Source organism: Hibiscus syriacus, unplaced genomic scaffold, assembly GCF_006381635.1.
Source record: "Hibiscus syriacus cultivar Baekdansim isolate YM2019G1 unplaced genomic scaffold, ASM638163v2 tig00002919_pilon, whole genome shotgun sequence".
Lineage (NCBI taxonomy): Eukaryota > Viridiplantae > Streptophyta > Magnoliopsida > Malvales > Malvaceae > Hibiscus > Hibiscus syriacus.
The window spans coordinates 11,714-33,891 of record NW_024061957.1 but is presented as its reverse complement, the minus strand read 5'-3'; the positions used below and the strand labels follow the sequence as shown (position 1 = coordinate 33,891).

Sequence of the window (22,178 nt, the reverse complement as noted above, 5' to 3'; positions counted from 1 at the left end):
TAATCGATTAATAGATCAAATATCAATAACTAAAAAAATGAGCAATAGAATCAACCCGATCCTAATATTTTAAAGGTCCTAGGCCGAAAGGTGATGACAAGAAGACAAGAAGACAAATGAGACCCATTGAATCACCATGTTTTCGAGTTTTTTAATAAAAAATAATGTTTAAAATATTTTTTAATTATTGGGACCCATTGAATTATCATATTTTTGAGTGTTTAAAATAAAAAATTATGTTTAAAAATATTTTTTAATTATTAAATTTAAAAATATTTTTGAAAATAGACCCCTCAAACTTGAGCCCTAGGCGATCACCCCTAACCTATGCTCAGGGCCGGCCCTGAATAGAACTCTGTAAGAAAAGCATGCAGATGTCATTAGAACCATTACAATATAATGAAGTCATAGTAGATCGAGTCTGATTCTGATATGTGATCGTGCTTGCAATTCAAATAGCATACAACAGTCCTACACAATAGTGGGAAGGTTCTTCACACCAAGAGTGGATACTGCAAAATTTACTGGAATTTGGTTCTTATTCAACTCAACCAACATGTTAAGAGTAGACAGACCAAGATACGACCTCGGCCACCAGTGATAATGCCGGTGCTGGTGCTGTTCATCTTTCAACCTCGGAATCAGCTAAAAGGCACCACCTGTTGCTATCCCATCTTCTGCACATCCTCCGGTGAAAGTATCTTAATGTACCAAACATTATTCACAAATGCCCTGCAGTTTCATTAACCAAACAAAAATTAACCATGCTTTCATGCGCTTAAATGCCGAAATGATAAACAAATGTAATGTCATCAAAATACGAGGAAAAGCTAAACGTGTTTTAACACAAACCACGTGATTCGGTCTTGCGATGTCGATGTTGCAATTCCATTGTAAAGGATATGTACAATGATGAAACAGTTGCTTAAGCAGTTAAAAGAGAGGGCTGTATTTTTCCAATTAGTTTAAACAACTGCTGGCAAAGTTGACCAAAATCCGAACACTACCTATCTATGATCAGGAAAAGTCAACAACCCAAATTTGCCTAGCCCGAACCCTAACCCTAACCGGTACAAACCTAAATTAATTCAAAAGACTAACCTGAAACGATCAGAACTTTAGTTGATTTGACTTTAGAAATCAATAGTAAAAAGGTCGGATGACTGAAGATATCTGTCCAACTATAAAAATGATCTCATTTTCATGAGTATGCAGAGAACATGTTTTGAAATGCAATGCCGAGTTCTTTACTTGTGAATCCAATCTAACAGCATATCGCGCATGCATGCGTGCCTCTGCATGAGGAGTTTGACTAATTTATAACAATAGAAAATACTTACTCCCATGGGTCGTCTCCAAGGAGAAGAATATCATTCTCCCTGTCGACAAAACAAGCTGCCAGCCTGATCTAAGAGGGTCTTCCAACTTCCCCTCAATTCCAAACATCTGAGCCAGCTCCTCTCGCAGCTCATGGTAACTGCTGAACCGGGAGATGTCCAATGAGCGTCCCACCGACCCCGATTTATAAACCTGCCAAAAAACGAAAACATAGATCATCATTGTAACCTTGAGAGAAGTATGATGAATACGAAATCCACATTAGAAACTACAGTCCATATACCTTGACAAATGTTGGAGGTGGAGTCGGTGGGTCAAATAGCCCTGTGCCCTGCAACTCTGAGGAGTCTTGCATGAAACCATACAGAGGATTCTGGAATGAGGGATCCCCCAATGGAATTGAGGGCACATCAGCTTTACTTGAAGATGTCGTGAAACCAGGCATTGAGGTTGGAAGTAGAGGGCCATAGGAATCGTTGTTAACACCAAAATGAGTAGGATTCTGAGCATCCGTGTTAACAATATCTAGCTCTGTTATAGAATCTTTTCCAGGAGAAACTTGTGGACCAGATGTTGAGCTAGCAAAGGCATTTACCTGTGAATGGGTATACTTTGGGGCCCAGGACTGTTGGGGTAACTGGTCAGCTAGCATTGACTGACCAGTTGTGGAGAAGTTCAAAAGATTTGCACTGCTTTCAGGACACAATGAACCCAGCATATTCAGAAGAGGGGGACCAGATTCTGAGAACTTTGCTGAGTCGATAAAATCTGGTTTCAGAAATGATGAAGGCTCATTCACCAGCTGCCTCTGCTGGAGCTGATCACTTTGAATCACGCTATGCTGTTGCTGAATCTGCTCCTCTGAGTGATTGCTCACTTCTTGTCCAAGGACTGGGGGAAAGCTCCCGGTTAGAATTTGGGATTGCTGTGCCTGCATAACGTCATGTAGAACTGACTGTGAAGCAGCTCGCTGCTGCTGCAAAAGTGAACTATGGCTGCTTGGCTGTTGAGCGTAAGATTGCTGCAACTGCTGTCTCAGCAGATCCCCACTCACAAAGTTCTGCAATCCATTGGCTAGTATGTGTTGGTACTGCAGATTATAATCATTTCCAGGGAAACTAGGATCTAGTTTCTGCTGCATCCATGGGTATGAGCAGAAAGGCTGAAGATTCAGCGGTTGCAGTCCTTGCTCTCCAGATCCCCCCCTTGGCCACATTAATCCATTAGATATATCATCTCTGTTATCTGCAAGAACACAGCAATCATATTACCCATGCATCATGATCAAACTGTCCAAGTTAAGGTAAGCAGTGAAAGCCAGACATTAGCCGCACGATAATCATTTTCATTGATTTTGTAAATCACTTGTACATGAAATTGGTACACCTAATAGATTCTAATACTGGCAGAGCATTTGAAATATCTCTAAAGTAACTTCAACTCGTCATATTTCTTGAAGTACCCATGTCCGACACACATTTGAACTTGAGTATGGAGAGATGAACCTCCAAAGACCCTCCAAAGAAATGGAAAAGAAAAGCCTGACCATCAAACTTAAATCTTCATGTCTTATCACATTGGAGAGCCATCCTTCTCATCAAGGCTCTTGTAAAACAGGAAAAGTTTTATCTTCAGTTCCCCCTTTCTCCCCCCCCCCCCACCCCCAAAGAAGATTTATCAAACACACTTTGCCTAAAGCAGCCGACAATCATAATTCCACAGCCCCGAAAGAACAGGTTAATCAATCTCAAAGCTTAAATTTAAAATAAATGCCAAGCCTTAGGAAAGGAGCTTAAGGGAATAAGCTCAGAAAGAATTACCATGCAAAGATGAGGAACCAAAATGCCAAGAGCGTTTCAATCTGAGGGGGAATAGGGATGGATACGTTGGAAATGTTGTTAAAGGCTCAATCTCCCACAATGATACCCTTGGCTGCCTCTCACCTGCTGTTGACTCATCCCAACCAACCTACACATAGCAGTGGGCAAGAAATCAAATTCAATTAAAAGGAAAAAGAAAAGCGAGCAGGTAAAAAAAAATTCATAATCAGATGTAAAATGCCATGCATCCTAATGGGACTTGAGGTGACTACTGATGGGGTCCTTAATTTTAGCATTTTGCATCTATTAACAAAACTCAAAGGATATATACATACAAAGAAATGTAAACTGGGGAATGCAATTTGGGATGTATAGTTCCAATTGTTACAAACTCAACAAGGTTTGATTACTACAGAGTATGTGAAAACTGGAGAACAACTAGGAGATATTTGTAGGCTAAATCTTAGGATTAATATATATTGTATTTAATGTAGGATATTACATAGTTAATGTAAGATATTACTCTACATATTATAGGACCTTTATACTTGTATATATACCCATAGTGTTGATGAATACAGATATGAGAAAGCATTCTATTTCAAAATTCTACAGGCATATATACCCATAATGTCGATGAATACAGATATGAGAAAGCATTCTATTTCAAAATTCTACAGGCTACAACTAAACCCTTCTAAAGCGAGGTGTATTAGATTGACATGTCTCAAGCTACTTTACAACAAGTGCAAGAGGTCACAGGGTTTGCAAAAGTTGCAATTACCTGTACGATATTTAGGAGGTGCATTCGATAGGCAATAGTACTGAAATGATGGTTATAGATAGAATAAAAGAAACAGTTTGTGCTAGTGCATTCGATAGGCAATAGTACTGAAATGATGGTTATAGATAGAATAAAAGAAACAGTTTGTGCTAAACTTTTCAATGTAAAGATAACCATGAATGATAGGTTAAATAACAAGCCTTGTATAGTTTGGGGAATTTGCTGCCATGTATAGTTTTGGGATGGACAGTGATTACTGATGTATTTTTGTAGCAGAGTATTGCTTGCTGGACAATGAATGAAACTTATCCCAAAAAAATAGAATATAACATCATATCATCGCGAACAATAAGAAATATACCATGCACCATCTATTAAGTGATCCATGCATAAATATGTTAAAATTTACCTTCACAGACCGCCAATGGGAATTTGGCCAGCGAACGGGATCCGAACTACTTATTCCTGTTATTGTACCCATATACCTAGAAAAGGGGAGGTTTGGCATTTAAATATGAACAAATAAATGGTGCAATATAAAAAGAATAGCTCTTTGGTTCCACATTATTGAGAGCAATGCATTATTGCATTAAGACTACACTTTCAATAGCAGGCTTACAACAAACAAACTTCGGCTGGGTTGCTGGGAAACAAAATCAACCGGATGTGAGTTTGACAGAAAAAAGAACAAAGTTGGCAAAAACACTCAATCGCTCCTATGTGGCATAAAAATATTTGAAGTCTCATAATAGAAAAGTTGAAACCTTGACCTATTATCCTGAAGTTCAAAATAATAACAAAAATGTGGCATGGACTAGTAAAGCATGATGCAATAGCCAAAGTTTTGTTAACCATTACAGTTACTCTAGTTCTACTAAAGCTAATAAAATCCAACCATTTTTAAGGTAAAAAAAAGAAAAAGTTTCAAATACTAAAACAAGGACCAAGCTTCTTTATCATATGATCCTTTTACCTCATAATTGTAATCAGCATAAAACAGCTTCACTTCAATATATACACAAGTTATTTGCCACCGTATAAAAAGTTCAGCAAAAAATTCTAATTAAAATATATAGATGGACTTTCAAGAACCATTAATAATACCTACGAACACTTGATTCTTCTGTCTCAAAAAGCATCCTAAAACGCATCCCGACTGAGACACGTGTGTGGAAAACAGCTTTGACATATTTTGAAAAGGGTATCACAAAATCAGATGGGCTTGCTCTGCATATTAGAAAAACAACTTTGTTAACAGATAAGACATAAAGAATCAATCAGAGGTAAGAAATCATCACCACCTCGGATTATAAAATACTGTAAAGCAGCTATTAGTTGCAGCAGCATGAGCTGCAGCAGCAAGTAGTCCAATGTGCATGCTATCACTAGATAAAACAGATGATGGCATTACAGTTTGTGGGCGAGCGGCACGGCGAATTCCCAAAAGAAGCTGGTTCTTTTCATTCCTAATTACAAAATTTGACAATATATGGCAATAATGCAATGTACCATTTAAAAATTATTCAGCAGCATGATTAGGAAAAAGAAGAATATGAATACCAAATAAAAAGAACAGAATCCCCTGCAACAAGTCTCTTGGCACTAACAAACACACTCCAGCCTGTAGTAAGAAGGTGACGTTTAGGCTGTCCTGCAAGTCGGGTGACACCACATCAACTTAAATAGAAAATCATAGTTGTAGTCTTAGATGAATAGTTTTAGTGTCCAACAACAGAAAATCTAGTTTATTACTAAAATAGTAGTCTAAAGCAGATTACAAAAAGACGGTCCAATCATAGTTCCCTACAGGCACAAAAAGAACCATTATAGAAAATATCAAGTGAATACACTAATGACTAAAGTCGCGTGCCTGAATATATAAAATATATTAGTCAATCAACTCAGAACAAAATCTAGGATACGTAAACCTCAGTTGATATACTTTTGAGTTTAGAAATTTATTTAATAATTGTTAGTTCCCAGTCCTAAACCCTGCCAAGATAAACCACTTAGTTACAAGGTTTTCAATATTTAAGGAGAAAATTTATACCGGTTCTAATTACACATTGCAATGATAACTAAACAAGTGGCAGTAACTTCCATATTCTCTTAAAGCATGCATCATAAAATTTTAACTTGAACATTGATCTTCTGAGAGTGTCCGCATCTTACTGATCTATGGCTTTGATGCCTCTCTACATTTGAAAGTTGATGTTTCAAGAATACGGGCTAGAAAAAGCAACCTATCAGTCTTCACTTTTGTGAATCATTACCGTGTCTAAAGTTAGCTTAGTGCCAGGTTGAAATACAGCAAAGGCACCGTACCTCTGAAACAAAGACAACCATAAAACTAGGGAGATAAAATGACTTAAAACCATATGCACCAGGCACTGAAAAACTTAAATAAAATGTAAGTTGCATAGTAGACAACGTATATGACTCAGTTAACTCCCTTTTTTGAACTATTAGGTACTATTAACCAAAATCAAAGAAAATGTCATTAAACAAAAACACGGATATAAGTCCGATGTCCCACTGACACCAATAATTAACTTGTAAAGAAAAAAAGGAACTATTTATTTCTTTAAATATTGGAAGAGAGAGGTGGGCTGGAGGGTTTAGGAGAAAAGAACAAATAACCTAGACGTGATTATAAGCTATGAGAATGCTTAGATTGGAGCAGTAGTTGAAACTAACCTCTAAATATATGTCTAAATTTCCACTCAACGTCATGTAGATCCCTTGCAAAAAGTTCCTGAGCTGGTGGCTGCTGGGAGAAGTCCTGCAAAAAAAGAATAAACACGTCAGCACTAAGAAACTGGCTCGAAGGCAGAAGATATATAAGTCATAGATTACCAGTGGCGGGAAAACTTTCTCAGCAGCACGACGAGGAACAGAAAAACCACCATGGGTACTAGTATCACTTGCTGTCAGTGTCTTGTAGAAATAATTGGTCGGCTGCTTGCTTGGAATCCCCAACTCCATAGGAAGATACGTATCCTTCTGCTCTTCCTATATGGCAAAAGAGAACATATAAAATAAAACCCAAAACTACATATTGAAGTGAAGAAGAAAGCCATGCTTCTTACAGGTGTCAAAGGCTGCAGTGACATTTGGGCGTATACCTCATCTGTCTCAACATCAGCCTGAAATTATAACACATGCATAAGCAATGTTTGAACTCTATAGCCATTGAACGACTGAAAATGGAGAGATAAAAGGGAATGAACTTACATGCATGGTGACATTGTGGAGCTGACATATCAACTGAGGAGGCAAGTTGGGGTAATTTGGAATGTGGGTGTCGACCTCCTTGTTAGTGGTGGCAGCTACCTGAAAATTGATCACATTTTCCATTGTATTTGGAACTAACAAACGTCACTTATGACCCGGAAAGAAAAGGAGATATATTTGATTGCGTATAATTTTATTTTATTTTATTTGTAAAAAAAGACCTGCTCGCTATGACCCTGAGGAAAGTAGACGACACGGGTCCCCGCGGTGGGTAGACAAACCAATGGGCCAGCGCAGGCATGCCATAACTCAGGATTCAAGCACTTGTTTTCCCCTAATAATCATTGTTCATTCATCGTTAATTTGAATAAATGAAGAAATATGATCAAATAAATCAATTTATGTGCATCTGTAACAAAATTTAGATACATGAAAAATGTATCATATTTAAAAAACTTTGAACAAAAAAAATACCTTCGTTAGCCTGCCGCTGACCCTGGCCTGATGTTGAAAGCTTCATATCAAGTATCAACCTTAATTTCTGGTTCGAAAGAAGATAATTCTAAATTAAAGTAAGAAACCCAACAAATCACAACCTTTCACTCGTACTGCAATCGTTGCACATGAAATGGCAAAACCCCTAAAAATTTAAAATAAAAGAAAAAAGAAAAAGCAAACCCCATTTTAGATCTTAATCCCGGAAAGTGGAGGAAGGAGGAGAAGATGAAAGAGTTTCCTCTTCTTCTTCCATCACAACGCCATGGGTATAGGGTAAGGGGTTTTCTTAAATCACAAAAAAAACTCAGCCAAAACAACTAAAAAAACAAGGGTAAGGAAGAAAGTGGTTTTTATAGGGGAGTGGACCACCAAAAACTGAAGCTGAAGCAGCAGGAAGTATTGAGAGAGAGAGAGAGAGAGATAAGAGTTTAAAGAGCTTGGAGGAGAGACAATCTGGACCGTTGGGTCATCCGTACGGGAGAATCTGGAGCGTCTATGAGGTGGTGTGATACGACAGCAGAGCATGTGCGACCATCCTCCAGTGGTCGCTGTCACAAGTACCGATTGATAGCGCTCCATTATAGTTTTAATAGGGTGGAGTCATCAACAGGTGGACTTCCAGTGAAATAAAAAAAAACAAAGAGTAAATATAGAAAACAATTGTCAGAAACAGAGAATATAATTATTACTTTAACTTTGACTTTGGGTAATCCAAAGTCCATCACTTTCCTCTAATCACAAATTCAAGGGTCTATTTTTATTACTATATTAAAAATAAAATAAAAATATAAAATTTTAATTTTAATTTTAATAATATAGAGGATAAACGATTTTAGGTGAAGGAAACTACAAAAGCTGTGGTGGTACAACGTTGTTGGTTGCAATGGTAGAAATGTAGGGGGTTCAAAGCATTTAATGCCTACAAGAAACTATATATTCAAATTTTATCAACGTGTGGTGCCAACATCTGCATATGCTACTGTCCATCATCTTGTTATATCAATTAGTGGAAATGCCTTTAGAAAGTTTGTTACCCTTCATGCTAAATCAAAACCCTAAAATCCATACAAATATATATACATGTTCACAGTTGCCATACATGTTTTGGGGATGAAAATTTCTCTCCGGATGGAGGAAGCATACAAATATTTTTGGGATTGGGATCATACATGTTTCTTTGAACAAACCAAGCCGTACCTCGATTCGATCCGATTCTTAAATGGATGTATATTCAAATCAAAATAAAAATGATTTGTGTGATACTTTACTCGTTCAGTTAAACTATTACTACTTTGTTTTTTTTATGTGTCTGTTGTGATCAAATTTATTCTTTAAAATTAAGATAAACAGACATGTATGCATATACAATATAAAATTGTGATCATCGTGATCACCGGAGAAAGTAAATGAAGTTGATAATATATAGCAGCTGCAAACAACGGTGTTCAAGTGAATCGAACATCCAAAACACATAATTTTATTAAACTCAAATTATTAAGAATTAAGGCATAACTATATTTTAACCACACTAGACCCAATCAAATTTAACCCAAATGAAAAAATATTTTATTAAATTTAATAACATATTGTAAGTCATAAAAGTAATTTTATTTATTATTTTAATACAATTATTAATATCTAATTTTATAAAATAACCCTCTTTAACTTAATCCATTCCCACCGTAATATTAAGATTTTAACTCTCGTCTTTCACCTCGAGACCAACTGGTAATTGGTCATAATTTCATTTGAAAAGAGAACTACTAAAAAAAGGCAGGACAAGGTAAAAGCAGCGAGCGTTTGCAAATTAGAAAAGAAGACATTAATTTGTGATTACTTTGTTTCCCCTTCGATTATTACTGTATCTTGCTGGAAGTGAAGGGGAAAGGCTTAGTCGATGCCCTGCATTTTCCTGAACATTAAGACAAACTCGTACACTTTTTCAGGGTCTGCGATTACTTTGGCCACGCTCTCCCTTTGCAAACACCTCTTCATCCAACCGTAGAACTTGGGACACAAATCCGCCACGTTAAACCCGCCGATCTTCTCCACCGCAAAGAACCAACAGGTCAGAGGGATTGCTATGATGTCAACGAATCCGAACGTGGCACCATTGAAGTAATCCTTGTCCCCCAAGGCACCTTCTAATTCCTTCAATATCTCTATAAACTCCGTTTTAGCTTCCACTGCTACCTCCCCTTTGCTTCTCCATATATTCCCGCACGCATCAAATACCTTTTTGTCAATATAATCAGCCCAAAAGCGTGCCTGAGCTCGGCCATACGAACACGGCGGGAGTAGCGGAGGGGAAGACCAGGTCTCCTCGATGTAGTTAACGATGATAGTAGACTCGCACAAGGGTTTTCCGTCGTGTAGAAACACGGGGACTTTCTTGTAGATGGGGTTGGAGTTGAGTAATAACTCGCTTTTGCTGCCGACCAAGTCCTCGGCTCGAGCTTCGTATTGAAGGCCTTTCTCGTTCAAGGCAATCTTCACCCTCATGCAAAATGGACTAACCCAATGGTCAAGAATAACAAGCTCTGCCTTCGACATCTTTGATTTAGGAGAAGGGTAGATTATAATTTCTCTGTTTTTTTGTTTGTTTGCAGTGGAGAAACGAGTGGAAATGTACCGAATTTATACAGACTACGTTTAGCAGTGTGACGAGGTTTTCCAAGTTTGGACATTGCAGGCAGTTGAGAAAACATCGTGGTAGTACATAGTGATCATCGGTACTATATTATATGCTCAGAAGGTTTGCCTTGTATTAATCGGAAGGTAGTGATAATATATAGCGGATGCATGTATTATTCAAGGTTGATATTTAATTATTTTTTTATTAGTTACTTGTTTAATTGATGATATTTATTTTAAAGTTTTATTTGTATTCTTTTTGTACGAAAAAATTTCTATTATTAATATATATATATACGTTCATCATAGAAAAATATTTCTAAATCCGTCATTGTTCATCATCCTCGACTAAAATGTTAAAAGAGTTAAGTGTGATTTATTTTATTTTCAATAATAATGTGATATTATCTTATGGTAACACGTCATTATCACCGTTAATGTTTTAACAAGGTGACCAAAATAAAACTAAATGGTAAATATAAAATTTTAAAAAATAATTGAGTGCTTAAAATAGAATAAAAGTATTATTTTGAGGTATTAAATGTGAGTTTATCATAAAAATTGGTAACAGATATAACACGGGACAGACCCATGAAACGTTTTTGCCGGTTAATAAATTAGATAGAAACTTTGCATTACTAGTCATCAACATGTCAACCTGCTACAATTTATCCTTTTAGTCACCTACTTGTAAATTTTCCTATTATTTTTTACATCATTAATATTTAATTAATTTAAATTAAATTTATAAAAAATTATTACTTTGTTCTATATATTCCCACCTTGTTTCATACTTTTATTAATATAAAAAAAATTTCCTTTAAAGACCAAGACTTCTGTTATGTCCGGTCGCTCCCTTCTATGACAACAAAGTTTCTCTCAAGAAAGCTCCTCAACAACCTCCCTTCATTCACCAGGTTTCTTAACTCTGCCTCCACCGCCTCCATTGCCGCCGTTTCACCCCTCAATTTCGACAAAAAGCCTGAACCCAATGACTTCGTAAAACAGCTGACTTCCCTTAACGAACCTATCACCACCACCACAACCCTCAACCTTTATGATCACCAAAAGCTTTTCGCTTCGGTTTCAACCTTGAAACTCCTACGTTCATCGACCACCCTCGGGTTGGCTTCCAATGAGCGTTTCGTCGATTTCGCCATGTGGGTTATGAATTCCAGACTCATGGAAACAAGTTTTGTACGTGATGCCATATTGAAATTTGAAAACCGTAAAACATACCTTCTTTCAACATTTTTGAGCAGGTGAAACCACGGAGGATGCGGCCAACTGCGTTAGGAGAGTCCACGACATTGGTTTCAAAGGGATGCTTGTTTACGCCGTCGAGATACGAGCCATAACGCCGGTTGTGATCGGAATTTGGAAGGGTTTATCAGGAGTGTTGAACTCGCCAAGTCACTTCCACCTTCATCTGTAAGATTTTTTTCTTCTTTTTACAAGTTTCAGTTGGCCTTAGCCAACATCTTATCCTCATTGATTATTGTCCCTACACGTAAACCTCTCGGGTTCTAAAGATATCTTCCCACTAAAACCATTATTATTAGTATTATATATATATATATATATATATTAAATACGTATATCAAACTTGAATATATGTAAAATATGGTATTCAAAGTCTTTCCATTGTATCACTCTAATTTTTAGCTTTACGTGCATGCACGTGAGCTTATATGGTGGAGCATTTCCCGAGTATTCAGTCTTTTACACTGTTTTTGGAGTTTCGTGATGGAGAAAGCGGTGCACTAGTGAAAAGGATCGGCTGTTGTTTAGACAGGTGCCTTGCTAGTGACAGCAAACAGAACAATAAACAAGTTGTCTGACTAAACGTATGTTTCATTTCTTCAGGTGAGCTTTGTCATAGCATAGATTACAGCAGTATGCCGCATCGGCCTGCTAAGGAGAGTTAGTGACTTACTGAGGTGGCAATACAAGGACCCTTCTTTTAATCTCCCATGGAAACTCAACACTTTACTAATTTTCTCAGATTCCAGTGCTTTATACCACACTCTCGAAAAGCCTGCACCATTGTAACCACAGGAAGAGTTGGACCTTCAACTGGCACACCCGAGACTTATTAAACTCTGCCAAAAGTGTGTTCAATATAATGTGCCTCTCACAATTTAATATGTAATTGGATTTTTTAATATTTTTATTTGATTCAATTTATTTTTTATCCAATCAAATAGTGACACATGTCACCAATTAAATAAATAAAAAATAAATTGAATCAATAACCACTACTGGCGCAGTTTGAACCTAAGACGTGGAGAGAAGAAGAAAACGCCCTTACCACTGAGTGTAACATTCAAATGACAAATCTATCATGACATAATATATATAATTAATACACAAATATGATATATATACACAAATATTATAATTGATTAATGCGTGAATGTTTTTATTTATATTTTATATCATTTTACTAAAAAAAAAATTTAATATATTATAATTAAAATATTACGAAGAGCTTCGTTGACTTAGAATTTTTTTTATAGTTGAGAACTTATTGTAGTAAGCATTTTAACTTATACATTGACTTGTTTATATCCGGTTAGAGTAAGAATTTTATATTTTATTATTTATTCATTATATATTTGAAGAAAAATTTAGGGGAAATTTGATTTTATTGAATTAGTCTATTTTAATATAGAGTTTTTAAATAAGATTAGAATCCAATTGACGTTATAATATTTTAAGATATAAGATATGATACATTTCAGTTCAATAAAATTAGAATAATGAAGACAATTTATTAATTTAAAATATATAAAATGATACATTTCAATTATAACATATTAAATTTACTTTTATTTTAATTTTTACATTAAATGTGATTTAAAATATAAATAAAACATATTCATTTATTAATCAATTATAATATTTATTAATTATTTCATGTTCGAGTCTTTATAAGTTCATTTATTACCATTAACTATATTATAAATTATATAAATTATGTTTTGTATATTAGACAAATTTAGTGGTCCAACTTAGTAATTAGGGTACTTAATTTTTTGGCTTGCATCTCAGGTTCAAATCCCACCACTAATTTATAATTATACGTTTAATATTTAATAATTTAACGTTTTATAAATGAATTTAATGATGTTTATTATTAATGATGTTCATTTGTACTCGTCAATAGTGACAGCATCATCCTATATTTTAATAGATAATTCAGTTAAAAAAAATTAAAGTAATGATATACAATAGAAATAGATGCCGTGAGATCCTCATCCAAAAGTTAAAAGATTTCCTTAAAAAATAATTTTACATAAGTTATAATAAGATGAAAAAATATCAATTTCATACAATTAATAAATACAATAAATAGAAGGAATGATTAAAAAGCAACAAATTAATGATCAAACATTACACAATATGGTGAGCAGCAAAACCTGATTCCATGATGTTTCAATCTTCAAATCTTACCCAAAATTTGAGAGTTAAGGCAAAGGCATTATCCCCTTTAAAACTTTGATGCCATCTGATTTCTCAATCTGGGGTGTTCGGATACCATTGAAATTGTCCGAGTTGTTACGGGTTTAAGGTGCTACGGTCCCTATGCTCTTGACTCCGGCCGCTTGGATTCCCGTGCTCTCGGCTTCTCCAACTATCCTGACTACCGTATTCTCGACTTCTCCAACTGCTTTGAGAGTGATTAAAGTAACTAGAACTGTAGTCTTGACTGCCAAAAGCTAATCTCTGAAACAACCTGATTTCTGCAGATTGTTGTGCCGAATCAAAGACTCCGCTTTGGCCGGGTCTCATTCCATTCGTGATATCCGATGACTCATCCAATGAGTCTAGAGCTCTCACTACCTATGAAGTAAATGTCGAAGAATTTCGTCTGTAAGCCAAACATTATAATAAACGAAGTTACCGCACTCTGAAAACATATTTACCTGGCTCATTTTTGGTCTTTTAGCAGCTGAATGTCGCACACAAGCGGCAGCTGCCTCAATCATTCGAAACATCTCATGTTCCACATAATTGTTTCCCAGCCTTGGAACCACCAACTCTTTGAAGCTTTCATGTTCGATTGCTTCAGCAAGCAATGGTCGAGCCTAAGTAACAAGATTTGAATAGTTTAAAAACAGTTGACATTGAAACACTGCCACAGGTTCCATTGCATTAGATAAAGAAATGATCAAGGTAATAACGATTAGGTGTAGCACTTTTGGAAATCCTTGTTCGAAGCTACACCAGATTTCAGATTTTATTAGAAAAAGATCAAAAGATTCTTGATTATTCAACCACTGTAAGACTTAAAGAAAAGCTAAATCTTATGAACAAGTCCGAACAAAGCGCATGAAACCTTTTGATAACACAAACCTACTTGTGTAGCCTTACCCATTCAACCAGGCTCTCATCACCTAGGGGCTGAGTATCATCAACAGGCTTGCGTCCAGAAATTAGCTCCAGGAGCACAACACCGAAGGAATAAACATCGGATTTTTCAGTTAACTTGCCACTTGTTGCATACTCTGGAGCCATATATCTGTGAAAGAAAAAATTCATTAATCAGAAAACCTGAATATGATAATTTTATTATTACACATTACATGTTTGCTGACCAAATAAAACGGAAAATGGAAGTACAGTGCACAGTTGAACAGATCGTCACATCTAAAAATTATTGGATATTAAATGCTTTGAATCGCAACAATGTGCTTTAGATATATCAAAGTGATAATATGCATTTAAAATATGGACCTTGGGGGTAAGTTTTACAGCGGGGAAGTTCTAAACAGATAAAAAGTACAAAAGTAATGGATCATGCTTATGCAATATGGGGACAACAAAATCGTGCATAAGCACATGTAAGTTCAGTTCCACTAGATGTATCACAAAACGACATATTTTCTTACCTGAAGGTTCCCATCACCCGAGTGGTCACATGAGTATTTGAATCCAATGCCAACTTTGCTAGTCCAAAATCTGAAACCTATTATGGAAGCATGAATTGAGGGGCAGAAATTAGAGTGTAAAAGGGGAAATTATAATAATGGGGGGAAACCCCAATATAAGTACTAAGAATAGCACTGAGAAAATGTTAGTAATACGAATGGCATACCTGAGCCTCGAAATTGTTGTCAAGAAGAATGTTTGATGACTTGATATCCCTGTGAATGATGCGAGGATGGCCTGATTGAAGCAATAAAATTTCTAAGAAATCTTGCATAAGAAGGTACAATGAGAATGATGTAATGATGGAATATATCATAGGAAGAGCATAGAAACCTAGATCTTTATGTTGTTTAAACTCTACTTTTATTCTTATTCTTATATTTTAAGGGTTTGAAGCATAAGTCTGTCTCAAAGTGGGGCAAAGAAAAGAAAGAAGAACAAGTAGATTACAGTCTTCATGGAGGTAAGCTATCCCACGAGCTGAACCTGCAGCAACCTTGACTCGTATTGCCCAGTCCATAACTGGCTGACCTCTACCTGCAAAATTTCATAAAAGTGCATTGCATTAGAACATTACCATATGTCAAGAGAACCACAAAGAGTAGTTTTCATGTTTCTGTCCCTCATCTTAGATTCAATGTGTAGGTGGATACTCATATGCATGTGAGTTTGAGTTCAGAGAGGATCTCGAGCAGTGGGCCGAAACAGTTAATGGAAAGGAATCCTCTTACAAAATTGGTATAAGAGTCCTCTTTATCAGTTGACGTATAATCATGCATATATGTCATTCAAGCTCCTTCACATTTTGAACTCAAAGTTATATCTGACATCTCAAAAGCAGATATAGTTAACCAGACAGATGTTTCTTAAGGGTTTAAGATCAGAAGAAGTCTAACCATGGAGATGGTAATGAAGGGTGTTGTTCGAGACATAATCATAGACGAGCAATCTTTGATGCTCTGATATACAGTACCCCACCAATGAAACCAAATGGCGATGATGTACTCGGCTAATAATCTCAACTTCTGCTCTGAACTCCCTCTCCCCCTGTCCACCACCAATCTTTAGCTGCTTGACTGCCACTTCTCTGCCATCTGTGAGGATACCTTTGTATACACAACCAAATCCACCTTCACCCAAAAGATTATGTTCAGAAAACCCACTTGTTGCCTGGATTAACTCTTCGTATGTGAACCATGACCGGGAATTATTGACCCCACCAGGCTCTGGTGACGAATAAAAACCACTGTAAGAACCACTTTCCACTAGTCGATGTGGAGTCCAGGGTCTTAAAAAGGCTGCATCTGCAGAGCAAGTTCCAATATCACTATACAACATTATTTCAGTTATAGCAAGGTTAAAAATGAAAACAAAAGAAGGAATTGAAATATGGCCCAAGTAATATGCGACTTGAGAATAACATTTATATATTTGTATGGAACATTCACTCTGAGTTTTTCCAATTTTCCCACATAAAAAACCCATAATCATTCCCTTTTTACTTTTACACAAGAAAAAAAGAAGATAACTTCAATGTTAGCAGCTGATAGACGTATAAAGTTGGCTGAAATTCTAATAATAATCTTAATTTAGGTATTACATTCTCTACAAAATCTTTTGGCTTACTATGAGAGAAATTTCCATTTCAGATTAAGACTTTTGGATTTTTTAACCATTAAATAAGTATTGCTGAGGATTTCAAAATTAATCCTGTAAACACGGAAGAAATGAAGTTAATTCTCAGATTGAATTCAGAAAATTCACAACCAACGGAAGAACATAAAAAAGCTGCTCCCCTAAGCATTGTTTCATTTTTTTACCTGAATTTTTAGATGAAGCAAATGGAGAAGGCACAGTGTACCCAATTTTTAGTCCAGCCCTCTTCCTCCTTTTCTGAACAAACCACACAGCCATCACAAGAAGACTGAGCACAATAAACCCAACAAAAATGCCTATTGCCACAGCCCCTCCAGTGCTTAAACCACTCTTACCAGAGGATGTTGCATTGCCAGATACGCCATTAGTTGACTTTGCAGTTGGTTTTTCTATTGGAATTGTGGGCAAAAGTGCTGAACCAGGACTTACAGTTGTTTTCGGAGTACTTGGAGTAGCTGGAGGTGACACTGTAGGTGGTGAGGAGGTTGAGGGAACCGAAGTCGGTGGGGACGATAATGTGGGTGTTGCGGGAGACGTTGTGGGAGGAGAAGACTTAGAGCCAGATGGTGAAGGTGTAAGTGTAGGAGGAGGTGTGGAAGAGCTTTCAGTTGGTGGTGATGAAGGTGGAGATTTTGTGGAAGGCGGTGTTGGAACATTAACCGGGGGAGGTGGGAACTAAAAATTATTTGTGGCGGTGGTGAAGGTGGAGATTTTGGGGAGGGCGGTGTTGGAACATTAGCTGGAGGAGGTGGGGAACCTAAGATTATCTGTGGTGGAGGTGGAGTTACAACCGTTGGTGCTGGTTCAACTTGTGGAGGAGGAGAGCCACTTGATTTAGTTGGTGGTGGTGATAAAACCGGAGAGGGTGGTGAATTATCAGCAGGTGGAGTAGATATTAGCAGTGATGGAGGTGGGGATGCCGGAGGGGATGGATGTGGAGATGAAGCTGGTGGCGGCGGTGTTGACAATGCTGGTGGTGGTGATGGAGTAGGAGCAGTAGGGACATCTGGAGGAGGGGATTGAGGTGGTGGGGATGACGAATTTGATGGTGGTGAGGATGTTGGGGATCAGTAGTTTGATTTGGCTCAGATGATGTAGGGGATGGCGAAGTGCTTGAGGAATCAGAGGAAGAGGTAGGAGGTGCTGGTGGTGGCGAGATATCACTAGAAGCTGGTGAAATTACAGAAGTTACAATTGAACTCATATTTCTCTAAATGGTCAACACTACAATATCCCCTACAATCTCATATCCGATTTAGAACATTCTCAACATCCAAATCTCTTATTGTTCCAGAAAACTATATTTATTCATGATTTCCACAGCACAATATAGCAAAAGTCGAGCCATTAAATGCCTATCAAAGATCTTTGGCCAAAGTACAAAGAAAACACCCAATACAAAATGATCCAACAAATCAATCAACCAACGCCCCTTCGTGATCTCAACAAAGATTGCACAGTCCGGCAACCTCAAAAATCCAAACTTCACAAAAGAAAAGAGAAAAAACCCCAACTCTCAGAGCCTCCAAAAAGCAAAAAACCCAGATCACCAAACTCAATTTTAGAGATCACAACAATGAGTTCCCACTTCCAAGCAACATCCAGAACGAGAATGCAACTGTTAATAATAATCGAAATGCAGCATTATAGGATGGACGAAACTTTGCAAATAAGGAGAAGAAAAAAACGAAGGAGCTCAAGTGTTAGAAAATGCTTACCTATATTTCCAAAAGCTGAAGAAAATTAAAATGTTGAAATAAAAAAGCACACTGGTAGATGGTGGTATTGATTTTTTTTGTTTTTTTTTTTTTTGCAAAAAAACAAAGAAAAAGAAAGAAAGCCTTTTTCTTTTGAGAGAATTGTAGATAGAGATATAGAGATAAGAGTGAGCCCGCAAATGGTGCAAAGGAAACGTGGGAGCAACTTGGAGCCTTCAGGCTGTACTCAAAATCAAGTCTTTTTCATCACATGATCGACAAAACAGCGTATAATTCTGCACATGCAACGTTTCCTTAGCAATTTACTGAAATAATTTTTTTTTTGAACAAGTACTGAAATAAAATCTTAAAATTTACTAATAAGTTCAGGTTATCAGGCTGCATTAAATAATTTTCATAATTTTAACTCTGTTACATCTAAATGAATTTTAATTTTATTTCATTTATTATCAGATAATATTACGTTCATAATATGAACAAGAAAATAATTTATAAGAAAAACTACATAAATGATCATTAATATTTGAGTAAATTTTTATTTTCTTCATTAAAATTTTAAAAGTAATAAATTGGTCAACAATATTATGATTTGTAACAAATCAGTCACTCACCGTTGATGAATAATACAAGTGCCTACCCGTTTCATTGTTAATGAATAATTTCTAACATTTTGGATCGTATTACTCTTAAAATAATATATTTTTTTTATATAGAACATACTCTTTTCTATTTTCATTCTTCCTTAACATTTTATTTTAGTAACAAAATCAAATTTCTAAACTAAATATTCTAATAAGCATTTACCTAACATGTTTTAAATCAATTCCAATAATCTTCCTATCCTCATTTCATCTTATATAAGCATTTAAGGTATAAAACTCCTCAAAGTGATTTCAACGAGCTCTGTCTATTTTATAATGAAATTTCGAATGTGTCTCTTTAATCATACCAAATAAATGTCAACAATCACTAGAACATGTAACTAAAACGTAAAAGCTCTCAGTTCATTACCCCTCTCGTAGGTACGAATTGTTAAAAAAAAACTAATAACAACTAAATCAAATAATGTACTAATTTTAATAATATATTATGTAATATTACATTTTAAAAATTATATTCTTGAAAAATAATTTTATATTTTGTAAATCAAATTAAATAGTGATAAAGAAAAGTATATTTAGCTATAATTAGAGTGACTTTTTTGTTAGATTAAAATAAGAGAAAATAACCTCAGTGACCAAAAATCCCATATAATATACGATTTTAACCAATTTTTTCCGGATTTGCCAAAATGACCAACAAAATCGCAATGCGATCGCTAATTCGCAACGTGATCTCCATTATCGCAAATTCGCGTTGCATTTTCGCAATGCGATAGTTGAAAATCGCGTTGCGATGGTCTACAGTATCGTTGCGATTTTCCCAATTCGCAATGCGAATAAGTAAATCGCAACGCGAATTGGGAAAATCGCAATGCGATACTAACTATCGCAATGCGATAATAAAAAATCGTAACGAGATACTTACTTTCGCAACGCGATACTGACTTTCGCAACGCGATTTACATAGCGCCATTCGTATTAACGCGTATTTTTTTTTTCAAATTCCAAACACGTATTTTTTCTTAATAAATCGGAAAATGAACCGTCCACAGTAATCGCAACTCATAACCTCAAACCCAAAAACACAACACTCAGTCCTATCTCCATCTCTCACTCTCTACGGCGAAATCCGTCCCCATCTCCGAAGATTTCCGTCCCCATCGCCGGCGAAATCCCTCACAACCATTCACAGTCAAAAATCCCTCACAATCATTCAGAAATGGAAAATCAACCTCCGAGGGTTAGTTTTTTATTTTTATTTTGAAATTTTTGCATTATTTTAGGTTTTTCATATTGAGATTGATGATAAGTTTACTGGTAATTTCAATAATAGATTAACCATTTCACTTAGATTTCTTATTAAATTCATTCGATTGCTGCCAATATGCTAAACTGTTTAGCCTGTGAAGTTAGTATTTGTCTTGCTTGTCTTTTGGTTGAAGTAATGCAGAAGAAGAATAGTTTCGAGAATGAAAATCGCAACGCGGAAATAACTATCGCAACGAGATAATCGCAACGCGAAATAAAAATCGCAACGCGAAACCAAAATCGCATTGCGATTTTCATTTCGCGTTGCGATTTTCATTTCGCGTTGCGATTTTTATTTCGCGTTGCGATTTTCATTTCGCGTTGCGATTGTCTGGTCGCGATAGTCATTTCGCGTTGCGATTCTCTCGTTGCGATAGTTTTTCGCGTTGCGATTCTCATTATCTCGTTACGATTTTTATTTCGACCAAAAGACAAAAACATTGTTGCAAATTTTAGTTTCAAGAATAAACTACTATTTATGTTTATTGTTTTGTTTTTTGTATATCTTGACAGTGTAATTTTTGGTATATCTAACTTGGTATGTTTATTGTTTTTTTGTAGAAATTTTTTTCGGCTTCATTGACATTAAGGAATAAAGTTAGCCTAGCCACTACAATTGCTTCGAAGCTTTCACCTGCACAAAGAAAATTGTTTGAAGAAACCTGCTTCGGGCCATGGCTGAGAGTACAGCATCCGGGTGGAGATGCTAGTTTGACCCATTTGTGGCTTCAGACCATGACTAGCGATCTACCCGACAGTATACAACGTGGTGAGGAAGAGATATGGTTTCATTTTCCACCGGCGTATACTTGTTTTGGGCGGAAGGAGTTCTGCTTAATCACTGGTCTACGATTCGGACACGATGATGTAGGCCGGTACACTCGTCATATCACCCGCCCATCATGGTTATCCAGGGTTTTTCCTGATGAGTCAATAGAGAAGCCAAACTTACACGTCGACGACATGAAGAAATTGTTTAATAAGAAAGATGGTTTTACTCGGATGAATGACGTCGATGTTGTAGTATGCATTCTACTACTTTGTATGCCGGCTTTCTAGGCAGAGAGGCCAGACAACCTATTCCTCAAGAGCTAATATTATTGGTAGAGGACCTAAATGCATGGAATCTGTTTTCCGTGGGGTTCGTATATATGGAAAGCTACCTGGACTAAGTTGTCGTCTGCCTTTGATGACCGCAAAAGTTTGCGGGGCGATGGGTCGAAATACACTTTGTCAGGCTTTGTTTGGGCCTTTAAGGTAAGAATTTCTATATAATGTTTCAAAATTATAATTAATTATTTAACAATTACTAATGTTTGTAGATTTGGATATCGAGGCTTTCCCAGCATGCGGACATATGCATTAAAATCCTCAGATGATTTCCTAGGGTTATTTCTGGAAGAGGAAACGTATGTTGGATTGGGAAGACTTAATACCATATGCGACAATAAATAATGTAAGTTAACACAAATACTATCATATAAAACATTATAATAGTAGACGTTTAACTTTGTTTTAGTTTTTATATTTTAGGAGGCCAACACTCCATTAATGAGACTGACACCCACGGAGGCTGAGCTTGCCACTGATTGGTGGCAAGCTAGTCAGCGTTTTTTTGATGGCACGAATGATGAGCAGCCTCCACTTCCTC

The 22,178-nt window shown here is 36.3% G+C and overlaps 3 protein-coding genes and 1 pseudogene across 3 annotated transcripts; 1 reads left to right on the top strand and 3 right to left on the bottom strand.

Moving 5' to 3' along the window:
- Window positions 1-399: 399 nt before the first annotated feature.
- LOC120163852 (auxin response factor 8-like) lies at window positions 400-7,909 on the bottom strand. The gene is given in 15 exon segments (XM_039173674.1): window positions 400-732; window positions 1,341-1,392; window positions 1,395-1,530; window positions 1,622-2,583; window positions 3,159-3,306; window positions 4,352-4,427; window positions 5,047-5,169; window positions 5,244-5,408; window positions 5,503-5,593; window positions 6,640-6,724; window positions 6,799-6,954; window positions 7,032-7,088; window positions 7,177-7,275; window positions 7,398-7,510; window positions 7,651-7,909. Coding segments are annotated over 15 exon segments (2,376 nt in total). The 5' UTR covers window positions 7,697-7,909; the 3' UTR covers window positions 400-665.
- Window positions 7,910-9,564: 1,655 nt separating this feature from the next.
- Window positions 9,565-10,243, bottom strand: LOC120162917 (probable glutathione S-transferase). The gene has a single exon (XM_039172972.1). The coding sequence runs from the start codon at window positions 10,225-10,227 to the stop codon at window positions 9,565-9,567; it is 663 nt and encodes a 220-aa protein (XP_039028903.1). The 5' UTR covers window positions 10,228-10,243.
- Window positions 10,244-11,137: 894 nt separating this feature from the next.
- On the top strand, window positions 11,138-12,453 carry LOC120162906 (annotated as a pseudogene).
- Window positions 12,454-13,683: 1,230 nt separating this feature from the next.
- LOC120163843 (proline-rich receptor-like protein kinase PERK8) lies at window positions 13,684-18,683 on the bottom strand. The gene is given in 11 exon segments (XM_039173668.1): window positions 13,684-14,154; window positions 14,238-14,399; window positions 14,686-14,833; window positions 15,204-15,280; window positions 15,410-15,480; window positions 15,694-15,780; window positions 16,140-16,547; window positions 17,064-17,572; window positions 17,608-17,953; window positions 17,956-18,517; window positions 18,618-18,683. Coding segments are annotated over 10 exon segments (2,241 nt in total). The 5' UTR covers window positions 18,104-18,517; window positions 18,618-18,683; the 3' UTR covers window positions 13,684-13,869.
- Window positions 18,684-22,178: the final 3,495 nt, after the last annotated feature.

Excerpts from the sequence above, each read along its gene's own strand:
- LOC120162917 (XM_039172972.1), bottom strand. The coding sequence starts at position 10,227 with ATGTCGAAGGCAGAGCTTGTTATTCTTGACCATTGGGTTAGTCCATTT.